Genomic DNA, 25,050 nt, shown 5'->3' with positions numbered 1-25,050 from the left:
TATACTGTAAAGCAAATGTCGGATAATGTTATTATTACGGAACGATGGAGGCAGTGTGTGCGATTTTGTCACCGTTTCTACAGTCCTGATGGATTGGTGGTCTGGTACATTGGTCTTATCAGGACAGTGTGAATGCATGGCTGTTCCAATCAGGTCATTGGGGAGTCAAGAGTCCAGATTCCCACGAGACTGAAAGAAGATCTAAATCCGACGTCCCAAAACACAAAAAAACATTGTTTTCAATTGCAACATTATTTACGTGACAATGAAGCACACTCCCGCTATTGTTCGTTTAATGCAAGAATGTCAATAAAGTGCATATTAGCATGTAAACATAATAAGTGAAAAGTCAACAAAATATATGTTGCTTACTCACATTTACGCTTCTCGCCACGGAGAACAAGCATGTTTTACTGTAGTAGTCATAGTCTAACTGTGACATGTGTAAAACCGAAGTCATTCGTCCATGGGTGCTTTGATAATAAAACCCCGGTTCATTTCCCTACAATACTTCTTATGCATTGTCATCGAATAGATCTTATTATTTCTAAATCATGCCACGTGTAATGTGACCTGGACATGTGTTAACTCACCGGCTGGTCAGATTTGAATAACAAAACCTTGGACAATATAATAGCATCGTGGAGCATAGCAACAGGTGTGTGCGTAACAGACTGTGCGTGTGTGTGGGAGAGAGAGAGAGAGAGAGAGAGAGAGAGAGAGAGAGAGAGAGAGAGAGAGAGAGAGAGAGAGAGAGAGAGAGAGAGAGAGAGAGAGAGAGAGAGAGAGAGAGAGAGACTTGGAGAGGAGGGTTCTCTCCTTATCAGACTTTTGGGACAGATCTGCCGCTCTATTTCTGTAGATGACCGCAGGGGACACAAGTGTAAGGGTGGAGGAGGGAGAAACACGCGTCCCCGTGGCGTGTGATTGAGAAAATCCTGGTCATTGGCTTTGGTTGAGAGAGAGAGAGAGAGAGAGAGAGAGAGAGAGAGAGAGAGAGAGACAGAGAGAGAGAGAGAGAGAGAGAGAGAGAGAGAGAGAGAGAGAGAGAGAGAGAGAGAGAGTGGACTATCAAACTATGGCCGGAGAGAAGCTGCGCTTGTGCGCGTTTGTACTGTGCGCGATCCACGCGAGCGCAGGATTTAACATTGACACGCAGTTCCCGGTCATCAAAGAGGGAAAAACCAAAGGCAGTTTCTTCGGCTTTTCAGTGGCATTACACAAACAGACGGGAAAAATCAAGCAACACTTGTAAGTACCTTGCAATGACGGTGTCGTTTCAATTGTTTGAGTTTGTCAAAGTCATAGAAATATCGAAGATCACCGTTGTTTCAGATGTTATGGTCATCATTGGATCTTTATTGTGTCCTGTTTATAATAATCAACACTGCGACAGTGTGAGTAACGCGATGACGCTTCAGCACCTGCAGCGCGACGGATCCGATTCTTTTCTGTGATTCAGATGAATCGGTTTTGCAGAGAACTTGGAGCTAAAAAGACTTTTCTGCAGAGTGTGTTTAGAAGTGAAGGAAGAAGAGGATTGTAACGGTATCTGTGTAAAAATGTTATATTCATAATACTAAAGAAGGTATTTTGCTGCAGAAATAAACAATCCACAATTTATAAAGCATATAAAACACATGTTCATTATGCGCAGTAGAAACAAGAATATTGACTCTTATCTTTTTATTTCTGCTTTATACTGTCTTGCATTATTTCAGACGGGTTGTATGAACACATTTGCTGTACTGCTGTAAATTACAGTGAATATCAGTATATAACAGTGTTCCCTGCCGAAGTCATTTGACTTGAAACAGAAACTGGACGGGTGTTAACACGGCACAGACGGCAAAAACAATCAAAACAATAAGATTGTGTGCGCAAACACGGCTCTGTAGAAGGACAATAGAGCTGAATTCACCCACATCAACCTTGTAATCATTGCATCGTCTTTCCTCTTGTTTTGAGTTTGGTCCAAGCGAGTCTGAAGGGTGCGCCCGGGGGGAAAGATTTCTAGCTCGATGTAGGCCGTGACAGGAATCATTTGGGTATGCAGTAGTACACAGTATATAAGACTCTATTTTCTGCTATCCATTGAGGCGTGCAGTTCATATTTCCTCGCTTTAAAGTAGTACCGGTTTTTGTTTGACCCTCATATCCTGTGCTGGTATAACCTGTTGCCTGCTTGTGATAAACCGCTTACCCTCATCTCTGTAGGTGTATTTAGAAGAAACGGCTAGCCATAGCACGCTACTGTACCAGACACAACAGCACAGTTATGAATCACATTTTTGACGTGTCCTTGCTGTGGGATTGTAGGGAGTTTCCCTCTTTTCTTTTTTGTGATTTCCTGCTCATTACGAGCCTATCGTGTAGTTTCATCTACTGGAACTTCAGAGGGATCTCATTGGATGCATGCTTTGTCAATGGCGCTGTTCTTAAAGCAATCGGCTAATTCACTTCGCTTCTGACCTCTATGGCCTATGAGGCTGTAATAAATTCAGCACTTCATGTAGTGTTATTGTTGAAGGACTGGATGGATGTTCTGCCTGTTTATTGTCCTCTCAGGGGAGTGTGATGTTGTCCAGGCACTGCAACATGAGAGGAGGCCACATGGCCATAGTTGAGTGTGTCCATCACTGTTGGGCGCACGAGGGTTCTGACTCTGGTATATGAAGAGAGAATCAGCTCTGTTGAGGAGGATAGACACAAACAGAAGCAATAACACGCAAATTTACATGCAATAACATTTACTGCGAGACTCCAGCTGATCTGTCTGAAACTCACAAAACTGCTGAAAAGTTGCAGATCATATTTGACCAAAAGTGAAAAGAAAGAATAATGCTTATTATTGAATTTACAATGATTCTTTTTTAGTAGCCTGGTGTTAAACTCTCGTTTCTCATATTTTCATTACTTTAATAAACAAATCTGCATGTTTACAACATTTTTGAACCATTTTGACCATTTAAAATTGTATTGATATTTTAAAGATTTTATTGATACTTGGGGCAGTTCAACAAATAATCGTGATTAATCGCATCCAGAATCAAAGTTTGTGTTTACATGTTTGTGCACTGTGCACTTATTTTGTATTTATAAAAACACACACAGACATGTATATATTTAAGAATTATTGGTATGTATATATTATTCACATGTTTTCATATTTTTCAATTATTAGAATTCATGCGCCCTTATAATCTTTAGTTAAAATCTAAAAATACACTTTCTTCCTGTATGACTATCCATCTTATGTGACGTGTGTTAGACGGCTTGGGCGGAGCATTTGTTAACTCCTCCCCTTCAAATGTCAGTCCGCTGCCAGTTCCATTTCAACATGCAACAGCCGTTTTTACACATCCAATTAAATCGCAGCAAAAAAAACTTTTTTTCTCATTCGAAATTCCATTTCCCTCGGAATGCGTCACAATACTGAAGCAAAAACGGGGCTTTCGTAACTTCCGGGTTCACAGGAACATTTAATCCATTAAATAACAGAAAGGGTGTCAAGTATGACATGGGATTTCTCCACCATTCATTTACTACTGTCAAAAGTTTGACATTTATTTGTATTATCTTTAGGAAGTCTCTTTACTACGAGAGTAGTACTGCGGTTTGGCTTCCGTTTGGGCATCAATGCATCTTATGGAATTGAATCAAATCTGTCTGTACTGAAGGCTGTGTTTGTGCAAGCAGGGCACTCACGCAGATCCCGGGGGACGGAATGTGCTGGCTCATACTTTTAAAGTGAAAAAAGAGAGATACGCATACAGTGACACATTGAAAACATAGATGCAAAAGACCCAGATGGTGTTCATTATTTATTACAATTCATTTGAATGAACAATATTACACTACAATTACAATTATAAAAAGACGCTTGAAAATGTGATTTATGCCATCATCGATGTCAGATTTGTTTATCTGAAATAACATCTTGAATCACACGATGCACAATGAGTTCACAGTCAGTTTTAATTTCATAATGACTTTGAGCCAGACTGATGCTTGATACCTTTTCGTAGATTCCACCGAAGCGCAACACAAACGTATACCCCTCACACAGCCCTTTCATTCAGCTCGTGCGGTTCTGCCCTGTGATTGGTTCTTCCAGTGCTCTGACCCTCTGGAATGCTGAGAATTCCTCGAGCTTCCCAGCTCAAGTGAACCTGCCTGACTGCAGGTTGAGACAGGACTGAGATGAACCTCACAAACAGACGGAGCTCCTGAGGATTACCATGCTATTAGAGGCCTACCAACCAGACAGAAACACTGTTTCCAGACCTCCAGTACTTCCGCAGGACCCAGAGTTTTGTTGAGTGCGTTGAGTCTGGTGTTTTCTCTGATGGAGAGTTGGAACAAATCAATATGTCCGATTACTCCAAATCACGCATTTCATTCAAGAGGAGAGCTGTTTCAAACATCGTGGGTCCATCACAAACATTTCAACCCCCTCTTCACAAACAGAACTCTCGTGCCCTGCACAAACATGTCTTCATGGTCAACCCCCACAATCCTTGGTGTCGTACCTCCCTCATTCTTATTGTGTATAATAAGATACAACAAGAAATGAATGACCTCCTCCTGAGCAAATGTTTACACAGACTTGCACTTTCCCAAGATTTATTTGATGAGGAAAATGCCCATGAAAGACTTTGTTTGTGAATGAATGAGCTGAGAATAATCTCTATTATTGAGAGGCTGCAGGCATGAAATCGTGGGATCTGGCAACCCTACAGCATTCTCGTTTTTTTACGGCAGCGGTCACACTGTTTGATTCAGGTGCGACTGAAAGCCACAGCTGTGTGCTTTGATGATCCGCTGCGCCGACTGTATGGTTTTGAATAGACTTGTTGGTTGACTGCGTCTTTATACACAGGAATGACAATACAGAGGGAACTTTTCACCAGATCTATTCACCAGATCTATTTTCAAATATGGAAAAGAAAGAAATCACATCTATTTTTCTGGGTTATTTCGGTTGTCCGTGTACCTATAGTGTACTTACCTAACTGGGTGGTGTAAGATAACTGCATGGTATAAGTGAGGTTCAGGGTTAGTACCTAGTTATTACCCAGTTATTATATTTACTGTAATAAGTACACAGTATATAAATGGGAAACAGGACTGTGAAATAAAGTTCTACCATTATTTCTAGACATTAATGAGATTAAATATAGAGCAAATAGAAATATTGACGCAAGTCTCCCGTGTCTCAGATAAATCTTTCCACGATTTGTATCAGTCATGTCAAGACCTTTAACAAACTATAACAAAGTTTGCCAGCTCTTCAGGATTCATTCAAGTCCTCCCCTGACAATCTGTTCAGGCCTAAAATCTGTTATAGAAATCAGCTCAAGAGAGCTGTGAGATATCGGCCGTGAAAAGACACCTGCTGAGACACCATCATCAGGGAACCTTTATTTCTCATTGTGAGGAGATCATTTGAAAGTGCCCAGGTGTCTCAGCGAGAGGTGGAAATGGTCATCCAGGGAGATGTGTCCACATCTGTTTCTTCTCTCATCATTACTCAACCCTCGGGAGATGTCATGCCATGGACCGGTGCATAAAAACAACCAAAGATGTGAAATGACCCAAGAGTTCCTCCGCCGTCTAAAACACAGATGCAATGATCCAGATTGTTATTTAAGCAATATCAAGATGCTTGGCTAGCTGTCATGTGCCCTTCTTAAAACATTTTTAAAATGTTTGCTGTCAGAGTAGATGTGAGGTTCACACTCCAAGCTTTCTCTTTTATGAGCACATGCATTCCCTGACTATCAAACCCACCTTCACTAGTTAGAGACATTTCTGCCACTTCTTTCTGATGTCTGATCATTTTACGATATGATATGTGATGTCATCATTAATGGGATGACCTCTATCGTGCGATTGCAGTGTCATATTCACTTTCTATGAGTTCACAGTTGGAGTAATAAAGTGAATGTGCTTTGTTTTTAGTGTTAGGTTTCAGTGTTTAAGGTTGGTGTTGTTCTTGTAAGTATTTACACACAGTGGTTTGGCATTAATGTTGACTGATGTTCTATAATCAGGTTGCATCTCTCCTGTTCAGAGTAATTACACCATTTACAAAATGCTAAATACATTACGGACTTTGTTCCCGGCTTGTGTTGTTGCCCTGTTTACGGTATTTGTACTGAATCAATAATCTAGTCAGAGGGGAACTTGGTCTAATAATCCAATCATCAATAATCTAATGCATTAAACAATCTGTTTTTAGAATGCAGTCGCCATCAGAAGATGAGACGCTGTTGTCGTTTAGTTAAATCAAAGTCCGTTTACAGAAGTCGTGCCACTCGGCGGCCATGTTTGCAACGCCTCTGTGCAGCTCCTTACGTCATAGCAAGTCAACGGTCCTTTCTACTTGAATCGCCGGAAAAATCACAACTAAACAGCATATTTTCAATATCTTTATTTTAACATGACATGACCTGAATCATAACCTTGGTTTGCTAAGCTTAAATGCGCTAAAAATCACCTTCTTAGAGGTCACCTCATCTACTGCGCCTGCGCACAGGCTGAGACGGTTAATGCAAAAAGTCGCTTTGGATAAAAGCGTCTGCCAAATGTATAAATGAAAATATGCGATAAGGTTTAATAAATAATCATCAATAAATGATCATGTACTGTAGGGTTGTAGAAACTTAAACAGATGATTCAATTACTTGTGTGTGTATATTTCTGTTTGGATCTGGACCAACTTGAGCACAAATGATCAAGCTAAACCGGATCTCACAAGTTGCTCTTTTGTCACATGACTAGTCATACCTGCTTTATAACCTGCTACGCTGTGCATGTAAATCTGTTCATGATGTGAATAAGTTTACTGTACAGTACATTATGCATCTGAAGAAGAAGGTCACACTCGGTCCGTTCTGCCTGTCATTACTGTCGGTTTTCACGGTTCAGTAATAGTCGTGTTGTCAGATTAAAGGGACAGACTCGGGTCATGCTTTATGTTTCCACAGATTTGGCTGCGGTTGACAGCAAATGTTGAATCCGGTTTCAAAGCTGCTACTTCATCTGCAGGTTTCCAACACTACAGCATTTCTACTAAACCTAATCTAGCTTTTCTGTAGCTCCTCAAGGTCATCATGGGTTTGATATCCATGGTATTTCTCACCTAGTATTTTTATGCTCGATATACTCCCCCAAGGTTCATATAGTTTCGTAAAGTTTGTTTGTACATGAAATTCCCTTACGTAACAACTTTTCTTAGTCCCTTATTGGACAATTCTCCCGGAAAAAACCCGCCCCTTATTTTCAAAATATCAATCTCATGTCAGCAAACCTGAACATTCACAATGATTGACAGGCAATGAATGCTTCTGATTGGCTGAACAGCGGCATGCCACGGTCAGATTCATGTTTGCTGTGTACAGACTGTGGTGCTGTCACAGAGCCGAGTGATATCCCATAATATATATCGAAGTGTTTTTGCATGCTAATACCATAAGAAAAAATGATTCACATCTCCACACAGAGTACACAAAGACTGTCTCTTTCTCTGCCTGTGGAATCTCAGCTAAAGATGGAGCTCTCTCTCTCTCTAACTCTCTTATCTTCATACTAATAATAGTTTATAACTAAACCAGTTATAAACAAGATGGTTTATCAAGATCGACATACTGTTATTTTGGCCTTTAACTTGGAGTCGACTAACCAAAAATAGTCAGTAGCACATGACTGATCGGGTAAACCCATATTTATCTTGTGTCTGACCATTTCTGTCTTAAAAGTATAATAACCGTAGTGAGATCTACAGAGCGTCGCAACGTCTGCAAGGACAGAGGAAGGAAATGTTTAAGCCACAGAACTGCCAACTCACGCATTTGGTGTGAGATTCACAGTTTCAGACTCAGTCACGCTCTCACACTGCACAAATATATGTCCCGCGAAATATCAATCCATTATAAATACACAAATCTGCTCATAGCCACCATTGACTACCATAGAATGACGAATGACTACGGTAGTCAAAAGTGCCCCAGAACTGTTTGCTTTCTTCAAAATATCTTATTTTGGGTTCCAAACATACCTCCAAATGTCTTTCTCTGTGTACATAAGAACAACGGTATTTATACAGACTTGGATCAACTTAAGGATGAGTAAATGATGACAGAATTGAAGAGACATATTCTATTGTTTTTGATACTCTTCATTTTAAATCTGCTAAAATCCACACAAAGGACCTCAAAGCTAACAGACGCGAACTAAAGCCTCAAAGCTCCAGGTTTGATTTCATGGGGTCATTTTAAATCTTTTACATTTTTGGACATACTTTAGATGCACCACAGCTACTTCTAAATATAACTGCATGCCATCAGCTCATGTAATAAATAACAATAAGATGATATTCAATCCAATCCTCCCTCGCTTCTGCAGTCTGCAAACTGTAAACAAGCCTGTATCGTGTAGTGTACTGGTGCTAGCATGAGCCAGGTACAACTGACATCTTCCCGCATTGACCATTATTAGTCACGACTGACCACAGGTTTGCTTCAACACTCTCACTCGGGAAAAATTCCAGTTATGCCATTAAACTGAGGTGGTCTTGTCTGAACATGAGTGAGAAATGTTTGCCCACTCCTTAAAGATCCAGCGGCTATGAGCGGCCCGTGACTCCATCACTTGAATTGAAACGTTCGCCTCACTAAGGAGATTTCCTGACACAGGTCTTAGACCATAGAAGAATCTCATGTAGGTAGCGGACACGGTTTGTCTAAGAAAAGCACATGACAGATCTGAGTTTATCATCCGGAGAGCCACGAGAGTGAGTTTACTACTCTACAAGTCCAGACTCTTCTTGCTAAGCTCAGCGCGTCGACACCTGGTGATAGTGCATATCCTCAGGGCTCAGAAATAGCTCGCCTGTCTCTCATGACATCATTCGCCGCTCTTAGAGTAGAGGTGCAATTCTTCACTTTAAGGCAAAATATGTTGCGGTTTGCAGCAGAGACGCAGAAACTTCACATTGTGGAGTTGTGCGGTGTGCCAGGGCATCACTATGTTGTTTCAAAGACATTCTGAATGGTTGTTATTATGTTGCAAAACGGTTTCTTGTTTTTTTGTTTGGTTGTGGAGTACATTCCCACTACCTTAAATTATAGCCCACCCTCATTTGGGGCATTCCAGTCTGATGTCAGGGGAATTTCATTGCTATCCTTCTGAAACCTCGTATCTACATATTTCCTGATGTTTTGCCTTAGAGTGATACCTAAAAATGTCAATTATAACCAGACCCCCATTGACTCCCATAGTAGGAAAAATACAATGGTAGTCAAAAGTGTTTGTTTGCTGTTTGCTATCCTACATTCCTCAAAATGTCTTCTTTTATGGTCAACAGAACAAAACTAATTATAGAAAGTATTTGTCGGGAGTCAATGGGGGGCAATTTGACTGGTTGTAAGCATTCTTCCAAATACCTTTGGAAATGTATACAGCTTTGGAAAAACTTGATGGTGAGTAAATGATGACAGAATTGACATTTTTGCATGTACTGTCCCTTTAAATAATTATTTTTAGTCACCCTCTGGGTTTTGTGAAAATCTAAACAATTAAAGGTATTAAAAAGTGCTTGTCAGCTTTGACAAAACAGTATTTAATCGTCTAATAAGTGCAAATTTGGACATCATCGATTTGTAACCGTTTTATGAAATAGTGAATAAGTACGATTTTAGTCACTTATAAACAAATGATTGTTAGAAAAAAGCAAGAACCTAAACCTAATGTCGCTGGGGTGAAAGATCATCATACTAAAACAAACATATAAGATTGTATGAACCCATCTGAATGAAACTCCTCGTAAAATAGTTACTATAAATAGAAGATTGTGTGAGCATTTTGTATGTTAACTGTGCATTACTCCAGTTTGTGGTGTTGTCCACGTGGCGTCGTTCACAGGAATTCTCGTTTGATCTTCGATTCATTTCTCATTTTCTGAGGTTTGCTTGAGGAAGCTGAGAGATAAAAGTCTCTTTCCATTCAGGTCTGGGCTTGTTTGTCTCCTCTGATCTCTTTTGCCTTCACTTCTCCTCATGACACATATACTCAGTTTGTGTTTGTGGAGATGTGTATTGTGTGTTTTCATGTATTGATTCCTGATTGAGATCCAAATTCAATTCAGATTTATTTCTTGCTAATGACCTTTATCAAGCTGCCTGTTGGATCATTTGAGTGTAAACTTTGCTTCTCGTAAAAGTGCTAAGGAGAAACAAAAGCTGAAACACTGTTGAAATCTGTTAACAGTATAGAGGTGTGAATGACTGTAGATTGTAGAAGTAAAATGATCTGGATTTGGATACATTTGATGAGAAATATTTGAGTTCGATGAGTTACCGGTTCAAGTCTGAGACGAAACGAGATGACAGACCCCAAATTACTCCACGGGGGATTATGCTTAATAATTACTCAAAGTCATGAATGAATAATCCTGGTCTGATTGTTCAAACACATGATGTAGTTTCACATGAACAGTGACCTGCTGTGTAAAATGTTCAGAACATCATCATCATGTAAGTGAACTGTATGTCTGTTGTTGTTCTGAAGGTTGTTGGTCGGGGCTCCTCAGGAGAAAGCACAACCCTCCCTCAGCAGGTTTAACATCAATCAGACCGGAGCCGTGTATTCCTGCCCCATCACCACCGCCCGGGATGACTGCAGGACAATGGATCTCATCACTACACGTGAGCTTTAGCTCCACAAGAAATTGATGTGCATTAGAAATGTCCTCCTTTATTTATCATGCAGGTTCAGCTCTCGGTCATTTGTGGAGTGTTGAGTTGACCGATTGTGATTTCAGACTCTTTCTGCATAATGAGTCTGTAGGTGACTCGGGCGCTGATACTTGTTTAAAAAAAATCTATATTTAAGCAAAATTGAATCGTGAAAGAAACCTTAACAAAGCAACCATCATATTCCCTTGACTTATCACTGAGTAAAGTTAACTATGGGAAATATTTCTTGTGTTTAGTTTATCACTGGGCCTTGATCCAGGCACATTTTCTCCACGGGTTTTCCATAGAAAAAAAGTCAATAACTCGCTCTACGTCTTTGTGTATAAGATATGTGATGACATTCTGTCTCTCCTGCAGCACAATCCACAGAGATGGTGGAGGGTATGTGGCTGGGAGTCACTGTGGCCAGTCAGAAGAATGGAGGACGTGTGCTGGTGAGATGAACATACCGACTCACATCATGGTTAGGGTTCTCGTTCTGGGCCAGATGAGCAAGTCAAGGGTACTCCCCTAGAAGACGTAAACAATTCTCGTCCAGACAACCAACAGAACATTTCTTAATGAATCTTTAAGACTCCATCTTTGATGAATGCAGGAGTATACACACAGAATATTTAGTTGAAGCACAGAACACCTGGACACAGTAAGGGCGGGGCAACATGAAAGAACTACAAAGAAATGATACAAGACTACAACAGGAAATGACATCATCAACACAAAAAAAATAGAAGATTCGGAATAAAAGACATGGAAATGGAATAACAAAAACACAGAGTCATTTCATGTGGCCTAGTGAAGGTTGTTACTAAGTTTTGCAAGACGAAGACAACTCTGGTCCAGATTCACTTTCTGTTTTGTTTGAGTTCAAATACAACGAACAGCACATTTCTTAATGAATCTTTAAGACTTAATCAATCCTTGCTGAATGCAGGAGTATATGCACATAATAATTAGGGGAAGCACAGAACGCCTGGACACAGTTAGGACGAGGCAACATGAAAAAACTACAAAGAATTGAAACGTCACTACAACAGGAAATGACATCATCAGTACAATATATTTGAGAATATTACAGTACAAAACCTAAGATTCCAAATAAAAGACACGAAAAAAGAATAACAAGTTATTATAAATCAAATGCAACAACAGCCCTCAAAATATTCAGTGAAATCTCTTCTCTCTTTCTTGAGGCGTGTGGTCACCGCTACGTAAAAATACTTCTGGGTGCAGAAGAACAGCAGCGCATGGTGGGCAAATGTTACGTGCGAGGCAACGACCTGAGCTACGACCCGTCCGATTACTGGCAGTCGGACACTTACGAACTGTGCGATTTCAACTATGACCAGAATCTGGAGGGCATGTGTAACATGGGCATCTCAGGGGGGCTGACGGAGAGCGACGTGTACTTCGGGGCACCGGGCAGCTTCGTGTGGCAAGGTAACCGAAGTATGACGAGACGGTCGGAATATGGTACAGGTGTACAATGTATTTGGTGTCAACTGGGTGTGTTCACACTCCATATCAGATTTTCAAATCCCCCCTAGGGTCTAATTGTTGCATTTCAGGAGCGGGAATGTGATACGACTGTGGGCCTCTTTTTTCTTTTACAGGTAACGTCCATATGAAGTGCAGAGATACCGGCTCGGATTTCGAGGGGGATGCCGATGAGAAAAGCTTCAAAAAGCTGGGCGACGACCGGCTCAACATTTACATAGGTACGGTGTTTGTCCTCCGTTTTGAAAGACAGGTCACAGATGTGTTTTCACATCTGATGTGTTTTTCAGGTTACTCAGTGTTGGAGGACACAAAGTTACTGCATCGCTCAGAATACACTGTGGTGACGGGGGCTCCCAGAGACGGCTTCAGGGGTTCTGTCATCATGGCACAGAAAACTGACAGAGACCTGACTCTTCACCCACTGAACATTTCAGGGGAGCAGATAGGCTCGTACTTCGGCAGCAGCTTGGCGGTGACGGACCTCAACAATGATGAGTAGGTCACTGGGTTTACTCGGCCGTGTTGTACATGCTTGCCTGGAGATGAGCTGGTTGTGCATGGGGCTAGCGGCACCAAGGTCACGTGTTTGATGTTATTGATATAGAAGTGACCGAACGTTTTTCATTCTTTACTGAAGCCGTTTAAACAGGACGTACGCAACACCTGATGTGTGTTTGGTTTGTTGTGATGTAGCTGGAATGACCTGATTGTTGGCGCTCCGTTCTACTTTGAGCGCTACGAAGAGGAAGGGGGGGCCGTGTACATTTACATGAATGATAACGGATCCTTCCGGGACAACGCCACAGTGGTTCTGAAAGGGAAGAAGGGTTCTGGGTTTGGATTCGCTGTGGCCGCAGTGGGCGATGTCAATCAGGACGGGTTTCAAGGTACCACACACACACATCATGTCGTCCAACATTCAGTTTGCACATGCATTTTATTTCAGAATAAAACTGCACTATTGTAAGTGTTGTTTACATTTTAAATGTGATTTGTGTAACAGTGCTGCCATCTACAGGCTGTGGAAGGTTTCTCATGGGTTTTGTGTCTGGTCCTCCCTTTAGATTTTGCTGTGGGTGCTCCTTTCCAGGATTCTGGAAAAGTCTACATTTGGATGGGTGGCAAAAGTGGAATCACTAAGGAACCCAGCCAGGTACAGCAGGCCACCATGAGACTGTATGAAACACACGAATATTAGAGTTTGGTTGGTTTGTGGACAATTGAAGAGACAGTTCACCCAAAAATAATACTCACATAAAAGTCATCATGTTTTCCCCCTGTAGAACACAAAAGAAGATATTTTGAGAAATGTCTCAGGGGTTTTGTGGTCATACAGTGGAAGTCAATGGGGTGGTCTTCAAAATATCTTCTTCTGTGAAAGAAACCGTTTTCTGTAAATCTGCTTTGCAGATGTGAAATTGTGACATTTGTAATGGTTTGATTCTGATACAAACTTTAAGATGCATCGGTTACAGATGTCCAATCTAATAAATATTTATCTTTGAACGGTATAATACATTAATCTCAAAGGTTTGAAATGACACGAGAGTGAGTAAATGTCAAAGGAATAAAACATTTTATGACTGTGTTATAATCTTTTTATGTGCCAGTCGCCTGTATCTCTGACCTTCTGGCTCTTTTTACGTCCAGGACAAAACATTTGCATGTCTGAATAGCTATATAAAATCTCATTATAATAAGTGTTGATGAAAAAAAGTACTGAATTATGTCAAACAGGTGATAGAGGGAAAATCTTTGGTCACCGGAGGCTTCCAGACGTTTGGTTACTCTCTGAATGGAGGAATGGATGTGGATGGGAATGGTTACCCTGACATTGTGGTGGGATCTCTGGATGACCACGTTGCTCTTTTGAGGTTCTGCTTTTTAACTGTATTCGGTGTTCATATATGTTTATATTATTCAGAATAATATACGTTTATCTTATTTACAAGCACAGAAGCGACAGACATATACAAACACAGATTGTATACATAAATGTATACTGTAAATCAACTGTTACCAAATGTTTGGAATCACTTGACATTTTATATTCACCTCTTCACCCTAAATTCTTGATATTAAGTTTGTACTTGAGAACTTTTTCATTCCTGCTCAGATTTATTCCAGGACTGAGAGAATGACCATCCATTGTTTTGCACATATAAATGTACATTATTAAAGAAGCTTAAAATAATGTAAATACTGTAACTTATAAATGTTTTTAATATAAGATAATATTCCGTCATTTCCCATATGATTTGTGTTTTATCTTTGTTAATAGCTTTACTATAAGTTATGACAAAGGATGAGCAGGAGTGTCCAGATGTTTGACTGGCAGTGTACAGTGTGAGGTTTGCGATATTAAATGTGTTTTTCTTGATGAATTTACAGGGCACGCCCGGTCATCCACCTCTCAAAAAACTTCACAGTGGAGCCAAAGATTGTGATTCCAAGCCAATGCGTTATGAATTCCTGGTGAGAAGATATACACCATAAGATATCACATCAATAATGAAAAAAGTCACATCCTGTAAAATGCGGAATCTCCTAAAAATGTATATCCTGTCATCATTTACTCGCCGTATACATTTCTTTGTTCTGCTGGGTGAACTGTCCCTTTAAGAACTGTAACGCATTGGCAATAATATCATGTGTTCTGTATATATTACACTTTTCCTTTTTCTATATATATTTTATGTCTGTGTTGTCTGCGTTTTCTGTCAATCTGCTTCGTAGAAATACATTTGTATTGGATTGATTATGAGACAAACTTTCAGACGCATAGGTTACAGATGTCCAATCTAAGAAATATTTCTCTTTGAACAGTATAAAGGTGAAGGTGTGTTTCAGCTACATCCTCAGCAATGGAAACAAAGCCTTTAAGAAGGACATCAGTAAGTTAAACAGGTTTTGTGTTCGGTCTGGTGTTCAGGAGTGTGTCTTCAGCAGCGTTTAATAGGATTAACTGTGAGCTGTTTGTTTCGTCTTCCTCCAGCTGTGAGGTACACAGTGGATGCTGACCATAATCGCCGCGGCGCCCGAGTCCGTTTCCTTGACAACAAGCAGAGCACATTCACAGGGCTTCTCTCTTTCTCTGCTCCCACATGTAAAGAGCTGGAGCTCAGTGTTATTGTGAGAGACCACCCGCCAGGACCACCACAAAACTATACACAAACAAACACAAATCAATTTGTTGAAAGAGTCGATATACTGTTACTTATAGTCAGTTGCACTGAACATAGTGATTGCGGCATCATTCTGGAAATCCGTACAGCATCCCTAGTATGAGTATTGTCATTGCCATCACTAAAGTTTTCTCTCGTCTCTGCAGACCCCTGTACTGGACAAACTACAGCCTATAGTCTTCACTCTGAACGTGTCACTAGATGAACAGAAAACAACAGCACAACAAACATTACAGGACCTGGACGCTTTTCCTGTGTTGAGCGGCCAGAAGACGCTGACGGACAAAACTGAGGTATGAACCAGTCCAAACACACATGTGAAGAAATGTGAAGCCCGTTTCTGACAGGGTTGGGGATTTTTTGTATGTATTATTTATTTATTTACGTCGGTTCTCACAAACAACTTTCCACAAAACAAATGCATATTAACCGCAAAAAGGCGTTTGCGGAAATCCTTTGCTTATCAAGCCTACCCTTTATAGGCGATCATCTGACACCTCACCAAATGATAATACAAAATAAAACGATATAGATCCAAAAAAAGATGAAAAAACAATTCCCAAACCTGGCCCTCATTTTCCAAACACACATCATCGCAATTAAACATTCAGATATTACTTCAGTCATATAATGAATACATACTCATTAGATCATATCATTATCATATTTTGGATCATTTTCACAGTTATTCCGTACGTTTACTCCTTTAACAGTTATACACCTATTATTGTGTTCGTTCTTGCCTTTCTTTTTTCAACACATACATTCCTCTTAAATGATACAAACTTTATTTAATAGGAACAGCCTATATATTAGTCGTTTGACTTAGTATCTCATAATAATGAGAAACTCAAAACTTATATTAATGAGACACTTTCTCATCAGTAACTAAGTTGAGACGACTGTGTAGTGAGATAAAAATGCTAAATGGTACGATTTCCGAGAATGTAAACTGCGAGTGTTTTTGTGTTGTGTTTGTCCTCAGATTAACTTTCATAAGGAGTGCGGTGCTGACAACAGGTGTAGCAGTAACCTTCAGCTCAAGGCCACGTTTGCAGATGAGAATTACTCTCCCTTTCTAGGGTGAGTGTTGAAGTGTACATGAGAACAATGTTTTTTGCACTGCAATGTACTCCACATACTCTAGAATAAGGGTTTAAAGAACTCATAAACTATGAATAATCTGTGTGTGTATAAATACAGATTAAGAAAATGTTTTGCGTTCAGGTACTGTTGAGTAAAGACACGTGTTTTATGAATTATGGGATGTTTGTTGCCAGTCAGGTGATGGAGTTCAACAGTAACATCAAGAAGCTGGTGATGATGGTGGAGGTCACAAACGTGGCAGATTCGGTCAGAGAGGCGGAGGACGCCCATCAGGCCACGCTCAACGTCACCATTCCACACGCGCTCAAATACTCAGGGGTCCGATCTCAGGTGAGGCCAGAAGAGGGCGCCGGGTCACTTCAGTTCTACACTTCCATCCTGTGTGCAAGAAACACCAGCGTTTCAGTTGTCATCTCATTAAAAGTCTTTCATCTTTAATACACCCTCACGTCACTTCTAATCTGCGTGACATTTTTCTGCAGCACACAAAAGAAGATATTTTGAAGAATGTTGATGATCAAACAACGCTGAACCCCATTGACTTCCATTGTATGAACACAAAATGAATGCGACATTTCTCAAAATATCTTCTTTTGTGTTTCACTGAGGAAAGAGTCACATACACTGTAAAAATCGTGTTTTTTAACAGAGATTTTTCAAGTATAAGGTGAACATTATAATCTTATGAAATGTGACTGTTTAACATATTTTGAACACATGTTTTGAAATCGAATCACAGACAAAGACAGCAAATTTTACAGCAAAAACATAATTTCATGAGATAAACTGTAATTTTTACAGTAAATTTCAGCTGCTTTTTTTTACAGTCTATTTTTGAAACACGCTAAAAAAACATCAAATAACAGAAAAAGGCCGCAAACTGGCTTGTGCCCGGCTGCCAGAAAGTTTTGCCAGTTTTTTATTCACGGGATATCTTTTACAGTGCAGATTTTCAATGACATGAATAAATGACGACAGTATTTTTTGTTCTTAGTGAACTGTCCCTATAAGGAATGATTAAGTTTGATCATTCTCACGGAAGCCCCATTGAATGTCATCTGGTAGTTTTTCTCATTTCGCTGTTGTGGATTTGTCTTCATTACAGTCTGGTTTTGATATCGAGTGCACCGCAGACGAGGCTGTTCTGTGTGATCTGGGAAACCCATTTAAAAGTGATCAGAAGGTAACAGTAAAAAACAAGCGTGACCTTTCCACCGTTCGAGATTTGCATGTAAATTAAAAAACGTCTCAGATAACTGCAGGAGCTCAATTGAGGAAACTGAATCTCTTCATTTGCCTCCCACAGGCTTCACTGATATTCATCTTTGAAACGTCTGGAATCACGCTTTACACAGAGCTCATCGACTCTCAGCTTCAGCTCTCCACGTAAGACCTGACATCGTCTGCAATGCTGAATGTTTGATAAACGACCCGAATGACGTGTGTTTGTGTTGGCCGACAGTATTAGTGAGCAGAAAGATCTTCTTCCTGTTCCTGTGACGCTCAAAGTCAAGAACACCATCCTCTCTTCATTCTCCTTGTGAGTATTGAAAAATATTTCTGAATATTTAAAAAGGGGTCTACGTGGAATCACGATGCTCCTCATATCCCGTCCACGTTCCCGGTGTTATTGTGTTGCATTTACAAGGACGCTTTCTTCCAGAGAATTCATTAGAGGATAATAACTCGCTCCTGGAAATGTCTGTTGTCACCCAGGCCGAGTCGGCTATTTGAAAAGTTGCATAAAGTGTTCGAATAGCATGCGGGCATTGTTTTGCAACTCTATTCCCATACGATACACCCACTTTTCACAATCCAATAAACTTCCCGAAAGATAAAATCAAGTCCCACCCGACGCGTGTTTCTCTGTGAGTATCCTGTGTCACTCAACACACGTTACAGACGTCTAATGGCGTTTCATGTTGATCTTGGGAAACATTGCAGGATTTCTCGACACAAATATGATTCTGTGATCGCAAATTTGTAAAGTATCTACAATATTTGGAATTTAAATGTAAAATGAAGAGCCGCTGTTGCATTTTGTGTTTTACCTGTAAAATTGTACCTTGTTTGTAATATCGTGTTAACACATTTTAAACACATTTGTTGTGTGCAGAGAAAGGCCAGTGGTGGACACGTCCTTCAGTGGAAATGTGGTTGGAGAGTCTGCCATGAGAAGCATCAGTGATGTGGGGAGTCCGGTAGAGTTTGTGTTTCATGTGAGTTTGTGTGACTGAAACTCATGACTGAAATGTAAATCATGTTTGTAAAAATTATTCGATATATGAAGAACTAGTACCATGCATTAGGATGTACAGTGTTTTGCTTGAATAAACCCGTATGAAACTAAATAATTGGAAAATAAAATAAATTACGTATCTATATCCTCCTGAGACCCAGGGGTCAATAGTTTTTTATTGTCATTACATTGTTTTGGGCATAAGAAACACATGAAAATGGAAATTTCTTAATAGATTTGGTATTTTAGTCACCAATTTTAGGTTTCAGAATTTTATTTCACCAACCATTGTAGAAAGATTTTTCTCAGCTATGTTGTGTAATATTAGTCCATTATTCAATGTTATACAGTATGTGTGTAAAGCTAAATAAATTGGTAGCCCCATTCTATACAATCCATCTATCTATACATATCTTATTTGCATATTAATGGGTGAATGAAAAAATAAGTTGGCAACATTTTCATGAGAATATAAAAGTCATATACAATTTGCCTAGACTAATGACCATTTGAAAAGTAGATTTACACAATAATTGCAAAATAAAATGTTTTCCATAGGAGTGCAAAGCTGCATCATTCAATCAATTTCAGTCATATTTAGATGCCAAGTTGTCATGGTGAAAACTCTGAACATTTGGTTTCTCTGAAAAGCTCTTTAAATGAAATCCAGACTTAAAAGAAATTAATTAAAACGTGACGTCCACTGCAGTAAACAAACTGCAATACTTGGATCTCATATTGGAACCGAATGCTTATATGAAATTCCAAATTTCCTTCCATATATTGTCATATATTTACAATGTATTATTCTATATATTATGTTATTATACATATACAAAATGATACATATACAAAGTTAATATATTATAAAAATATACTTTCAAATATTCATATATTCATATTAAACGTTTGGTCCGTGTTGCAGGTGCGTGTGCTGGGAGAGCCGCTGAGAGAAATGGGTGCTCTGATGATTGATTTTGAATGGCCGTTTGAGGTGACCAATGGGAAATGGCTGCTGTATCTCACAGACATTGTCGTGAAAGGAACATCAGAGTCACGCTGCGTCCCGTCAGGGAATATCGTCAACCCTCGCAACCTCACAGTAAGTTAAAGGACACACGGTATCTCCCAATGCCAATCCCTCAGTGAACCCAATCCCTCACTTTCTCATTCCAGCTGTCAGATAAAGGTGCTAAGCGACTCAAAAGAGACGTGGACACCAGTTTCCCTTACGCGGAAGCTGCTATCACAGTTCTGACACCTCGTAAAGTGACTCATTTACTGGTGAGACTGAATGATTTTCATCCTTTTCAACCTTTTCAAAACACACCTGCACAAATGTCAAAGCGCCTTTTATCTGTGCTCAGGAGTGTTCAAAGCAAACGGCTCGCTGTGTGACGTTCTCCTGCCCGCTGCAGAACATGTCGACCCACGCCGAGATCAAAGTCCGCTCTCGTGTGTGGAACAGCACCATGCTGGAGGTGAGTTACTCTCCGGCTTCATGAACGACTCTTTCACCCTCATTCTCACTAAGCGGCATCTTGTCCGACAGGATTATGGCAACGCCTTACGAGTGCAGGTACGAGGCCAGGCGACGCTGAGACTGCTGACTGATAAACCCGCCATCAAAATGGAGAGTCAGACCAGAGAGGTCAGCAGTGTTCACCCTTAAACCTTCTCTGGTACATTTCATGTTCTGAGGGCTAAAAGTTGTTTTGCTGTAGTTTCAAGTGAACATTGATCCGGTTCTGGGAGAGGAGACGCCGTACGAAGTTCCTCTGTGGATCATCATCATTGCAGCAGTTGCTGGAATAGTGTTATTAGGCATCATCAGTTTAATTCTGTGGAAGGTAATTGTGCTCATCTGTTTAAGCTTTCTTCAAAAGCTTGTGGCTTGTTTTCTCATTTTTCTGTGATTCAGGTCAGACTGGGTTTGAGAGTATTTACTGTTTGTGTGATGTGTAAACTACTAGTGATTCTGTAATGTGCGTTTATATCGCGGTGCTGTTTATCCACAGGGCAGGATGCGGTTCTAAACAAATCAAGCTTCAGGTTTTAAAGAGCTTATTAACAGTTGCCAAGCAGTGTTCCAACATTTAATACATCTATATTTATATAAAAAATAGACATTTATACTACAGTCTTTAACGCTAAATTCAAAACTGAATTAAAACTACAAAACACAATGATTCCTCCTTTCTTTTGTTCTTTGACTAACATTAGTGACAGGAGTCACAGCAGCAGGTTTAAGGATGCGGCCAGTTAAAGAAATGCCGCTCGACGCAGCTGACGCCCTTTCCCATTTTCACAACTCTTTGCATTAATTTAGGATTTTATTTACATTTTCATCTTGTCATTCAGCAGACGCTTTTATCCAAGGGGGCAATAAAGCAATATGCCATACAAGAGCAATAATACAATGTTGTGAGAGATGTGGTTGACCGGACTGAGTTAGGAAGAATGTTCCACCAGGAAGCAGTGGGAAACCAATTTCCTGCGCTTTTGAGAAGGCAATACAAGACGCCGCTTGCAGGGTTCTTCATGGGGTGTTGGAGTGTAGGAAGGTGTGAAAGTATGCCGGCGCAGATCCAGTGATAGTCCTGTAGGCAAGCATCGGTGACTTGAATCTGAGACAGGCTTCAACTGGTAGCCAGTGGAGAGAGATGAAAAGAGGTGTCCCATGAGCACTTTTGGGCTCTTGGAAGACAAACTGAAGTGGTTTGATAGCCTTTGCTGGAAGACCAGCAGGAAGAGCATTGCAGTAGTCCAACCTTTAGATTACCAGGGCCTGGACAAGAAGTTGTGCCGCATGCTCAGTGAAATAGGGTCTAACCTTTCTAATGTTAAATAAGTCAAATCGGCATGACCGCGTTGTCTTTGCAATCTGATTATTGAAGGACAGCTGGTCATCAAATATGACTCAGAGGTTCCTGGCTGTTTTGGAGGGAGTGATTGTGGTTTCGCCAAGTTGGATGGTGAGATCGTGTTGCACCGTGGGGTGTGCAGGAAAAACAAGTAGTTCTGTCTTGGCAGGGTTGAGCTGGAGGTGATGCTCTTTCATCCAAGCTGAGATGTCTTCAAGGCAGGCTGTAATGTGATCCGCTACAGTGGTATCGTCTGGCTAAAATGAGCTGTAAATCTGGGTGTTGTCAGCATAACAGTGATAGGAGAAGCCGTGTGACCATACGATGGGTTCCAAGGATGTTGTGTAAAGGAGAAAAGATGTGGTCCAAGCACCGATCCCTGAGGGACCCCAGTGATCATGGATTCCCTCCATGAGACCCTGAAGGATCTGCCGGAGAGGTAGGATATGAACCAGCGGAGAGGTGTGCCTGTGATTCCTGACAGGGTTGACAGTAGTATCTGGTGATTGACAGTGTTGAATGCTACAAATAAGTCTAGCAGAATCAAGACAGAGGATTTAGATCCCACCTTGGCATTGCTCACCTTGGTGGTATAAAAATATGTTTCTGCTGTGGTAACACTAGAAAAAGAGGTGATCAGCGACTGGTAGTCACTTAGGTCCGCAAGATTCTCTGTCTTGCGCCATTTCCTGTCTGCAGCCCTGAGTGTACTCCGTTATTCACAAAATGGTAGTGGTGTAGTGCATGTTGAAAGGGATGAAGAACTTGTCAGAAATGTGAAGAGGCGTGACTTTAATGTTATCTCTGGTGTGGTTATGGGTGCAGATGAGATCAAGCTTCTTTCCTGATCTGTGAGTAACAGCTGTCGAACAAGGCAGTGATTCAGTATTGTGGAAGTCAGAAGCATAGGGTTTCCTCAGTCGGATGTTGAAGTCCCCAAAGAATACCAGAGGGCCGCCATCCTCTGGAAATGATGAGAGCAGCACATCTTACACGTCAATGAAGTTGTGAATTGGATCTGGGGGGCGGTAAACTACAACAACACTAGGCTGAGTCAGAGAAGAGATATTAACAGCGTGGTATTCAAACGAATTGTTGTTGCATAGTGAAGATAGTGGGACATATTTCCAATTATTGTTGATAAGCAAACGTGTGCCTCCTTAATGCGTTGAAATCTGTGCTTACGAAAATGCTAGAGAAACCGGGTTTTCTGTCATAATCTTGTGTGTATTTGTTCACTGGTGTTGTGCAGTCTGAGAGAGATTCATTGACAGAGCCTTCAGCCGGTGACTGTATACACCAGACAGGACCGCTGTCGTGTTCTGCCACATCCCATGGCTAGAAGCTGTCTATCTTTACTGAATGTGCCTGTCAAACGCACTTAAATGGTTTAAATGCCTTAACATGAATAAGAGTGTGATTATATAATGTAACGCTAGACAAAGGATGACAAATTCAACGGATGCTGCGATAATTTAGTTAAACTGAAAAAAAATCATGGCATGCGTTAACGTTGACAGCCCTTATTCTATTATAGTAATACAAAAATTATTCATATTTTCAAAGGTGCAATTACACATATCTTAATACAGGATTCTGGTCTTAACACACTGTCCCGCCTTGGGCTCCGCCCCTCCTCCACAGTGCGGTTTCTTCAGACGAGCCAGCAGGAGAGAGATGTACGAGGCAAAATCCCAGAAGGCTGAGATGAAGATCCAGCCCTCTGAGACAGAGAGGCTGACGGAGGAAAACTGAGGCATCACGCTGGCCTCCAACAGCACCGATAGGGCCAGTCGGTAAAACACACTGACTTCCCGTCTCTCTCCTCGACAAAGCTGAGCTTACATAATCTCCTGCATCTCTTCATCCCTCTCACAGATACAGTCTGTTCTGTCACGCTTACAACTACTAACCCTAACCTGTCTCCTTTTCATGTTTCCATTAAAGGGATGGTTCACCATAAAATGGAAATTACCACATGTCATGTTATTCCAGATGTACACGACTTCCTTTCTTGAGCTGAACACAAATTAAAGGAAGTCATACACATCTTGAATGACATGAGGATGAGTACATTTTGAGAGAAAGTTCATTTTGGGGTGACGATTCCTTTTTATTAGGTTTAGTGCTATAGGAATCTTTCTTCCTGTTTGAAGACATCAAGTTGTACAGTCCTAAAAACTATTTTTTATTTCTTTTTGTTTTCTTGGGCAGTGCGGTTTCTTCAAGAGGGCTGTTTACTACAGGATAATGCCAAAGTACCACGGAGTGAGGGTTTGCAGAGAGCAGCGCTACGCTTTTAACATGGCCTTTCAGCCCGAGCAAGAACTCGGCAAGAAACTCTGGGTCACCAACTGGACAGAAATGCACCAATAATATAACTACTGAACTCTTCACCGGGCTCCGCCCACAGAGCCAGGGGCACGAGGCGATTGGAGGATTTATTTTATTACCTTTAACAAACACTGGAGGTTGGCAATCAGATATGTTGATCAAGCAATGAGCTTTTAAGAACAAAGGAGTTCTTGAAAATGTTTGTGGTCTGTGCAATATCGCCTGTTTTACAGATCATTCAACTTTGACAAGAGCAAACATTCTTTTGATGAACCTGGGACGTCTCTGATTTAGCTGTAAAGAATTGCTTTATTTACCTATTGCTACAGTACAGTTTTTAAATATATTTTGGCTTTTTGAGGTTCCGTGTGTGTGTTGTGTTGAATTGTGATTCACTGTTAAACATTTGACACACATTTAAACAAGGTGATTTTGCACAGAAGTCAGGTGATGTCTGCTTTGGATTACCTAAAGCAAGGTACTTCACTCATCGGCATACAGAGTTGATGATACACTTTGCTTAATACTGACCTGAGACTTGTGCTGAGGACATGCTTTCCAGTTCAGTTCAATCCAGATGTGTCTCCTGATTTCCAGGTTCTGAAACAGTCCGTGTTGATTGGAACATCCAGCCCTCCCATGGAGGAAGTGTGATATGTTCAGCATTATTCATTATGACTAGAGATGCACCGATATATCGGCTAATAATCGGTATCGGTTTAGTGTATTAAAATATTAGTCTTGTGGAGCGCCGTTGTTCATTTGATCTCAAATGACTCCACTTACATGTGACAAACACTTACACTGTCCTGTTTTCCTCAGGCTTACAAATCGACACACTGGACAAACTAATCGTCTCTTAATCCAGCATGGCCTATTTTTTATTTAGTATAAGTGTCAATGATGACGATCATGGGATGGTTTAGAGAGCTGGAGGGTTTGGACTTCATGTAATAAAACTACACCATGAGTGTTTTAGCATAAAAATGTTTTAAATGCTGTACTGTTATTAAACTGTTTTGTGAAAGCAGAAGGTCGCTGTTTTTATGGAAAGTCAAACCAAG

The 25,050-nt window shown here is 40.6% G+C and overlaps 1 protein-coding gene across 1 annotated transcript; it reads left to right on the top strand.

Annotated features, from left to right (window-relative positions):
* The first annotated feature begins 860 nt into the window (after positions 1 to 860).
* Positions 861 to 25,017, top strand: itga3b (integrin, alpha 3b). The gene is made up of 26 exons (XM_079476994.1): positions 861 to 1,251; positions 10,573 to 10,709; positions 11,118 to 11,194; positions 11,951 to 12,197; positions 12,371 to 12,475; positions 12,545 to 12,752; positions 12,951 to 13,144; positions 13,322 to 13,410; positions 13,995 to 14,131; positions 14,649 to 14,732; positions 15,084 to 15,151; positions 15,253 to 15,389; positions 15,589 to 15,735; positions 16,428 to 16,525; positions 16,723 to 16,879; positions 17,655 to 17,732; positions 17,856 to 17,935; positions 18,012 to 18,089; positions 18,666 to 18,768; positions 19,714 to 19,890; positions 19,965 to 20,072; positions 20,156 to 20,269; positions 20,341 to 20,439; positions 20,513 to 20,638; positions 23,297 to 23,448; positions 23,867 to 25,017. Exons 1-25 carry the CDS (start codon positions 1,079 to 1,081, stop codon positions 23,405 to 23,407), a joined length of 3,132 nt encoding a protein of 1,043 aa, XP_079333120.1. The 5' UTR covers positions 861 to 1,078; the 3' UTR covers positions 23,408 to 23,448; positions 23,867 to 25,017.
* The last annotated feature ends 33 nt before the right edge of the window (positions 25,018 to 25,050 follow it).

The sequence above is a fragment of the Barbatula barbatula genome (assembly GCF_947034865.1).
Source record: "Barbatula barbatula genome assembly, chromosome: 16".
NCBI lineage: Eukaryota > Metazoa > Chordata > Actinopteri > Cypriniformes > Nemacheilidae > Barbatula > Barbatula barbatula.
This window is presented reverse-complemented; position numbering and strand designations above follow the sequence as displayed.

Excerpts from the sequence above, each read along its gene's own strand:
- itga3b (XM_079476994.1), top strand. The coding sequence starts at position 1,079 with ATGGCCGGAGAGAAGCTGCGCTTGTGCGCGTTTGTACTGTGCGCGATC. Across the intron at positions 13,145-13,321 it reads CAATCAGGACGGGTTTCAAG|ATTTTGCTGTGGGTGCTCCT; the intron begins GTACCACACACA and ends TCCTCCCTTTAG. Across the intron at positions 16,880-17,654 it reads ACTCAGGGGTCCGATCTCAG|TCTGGTTTTGATATCGAGTG; the intron begins GTGAGGCCAGAA and ends TCTTCATTACAG.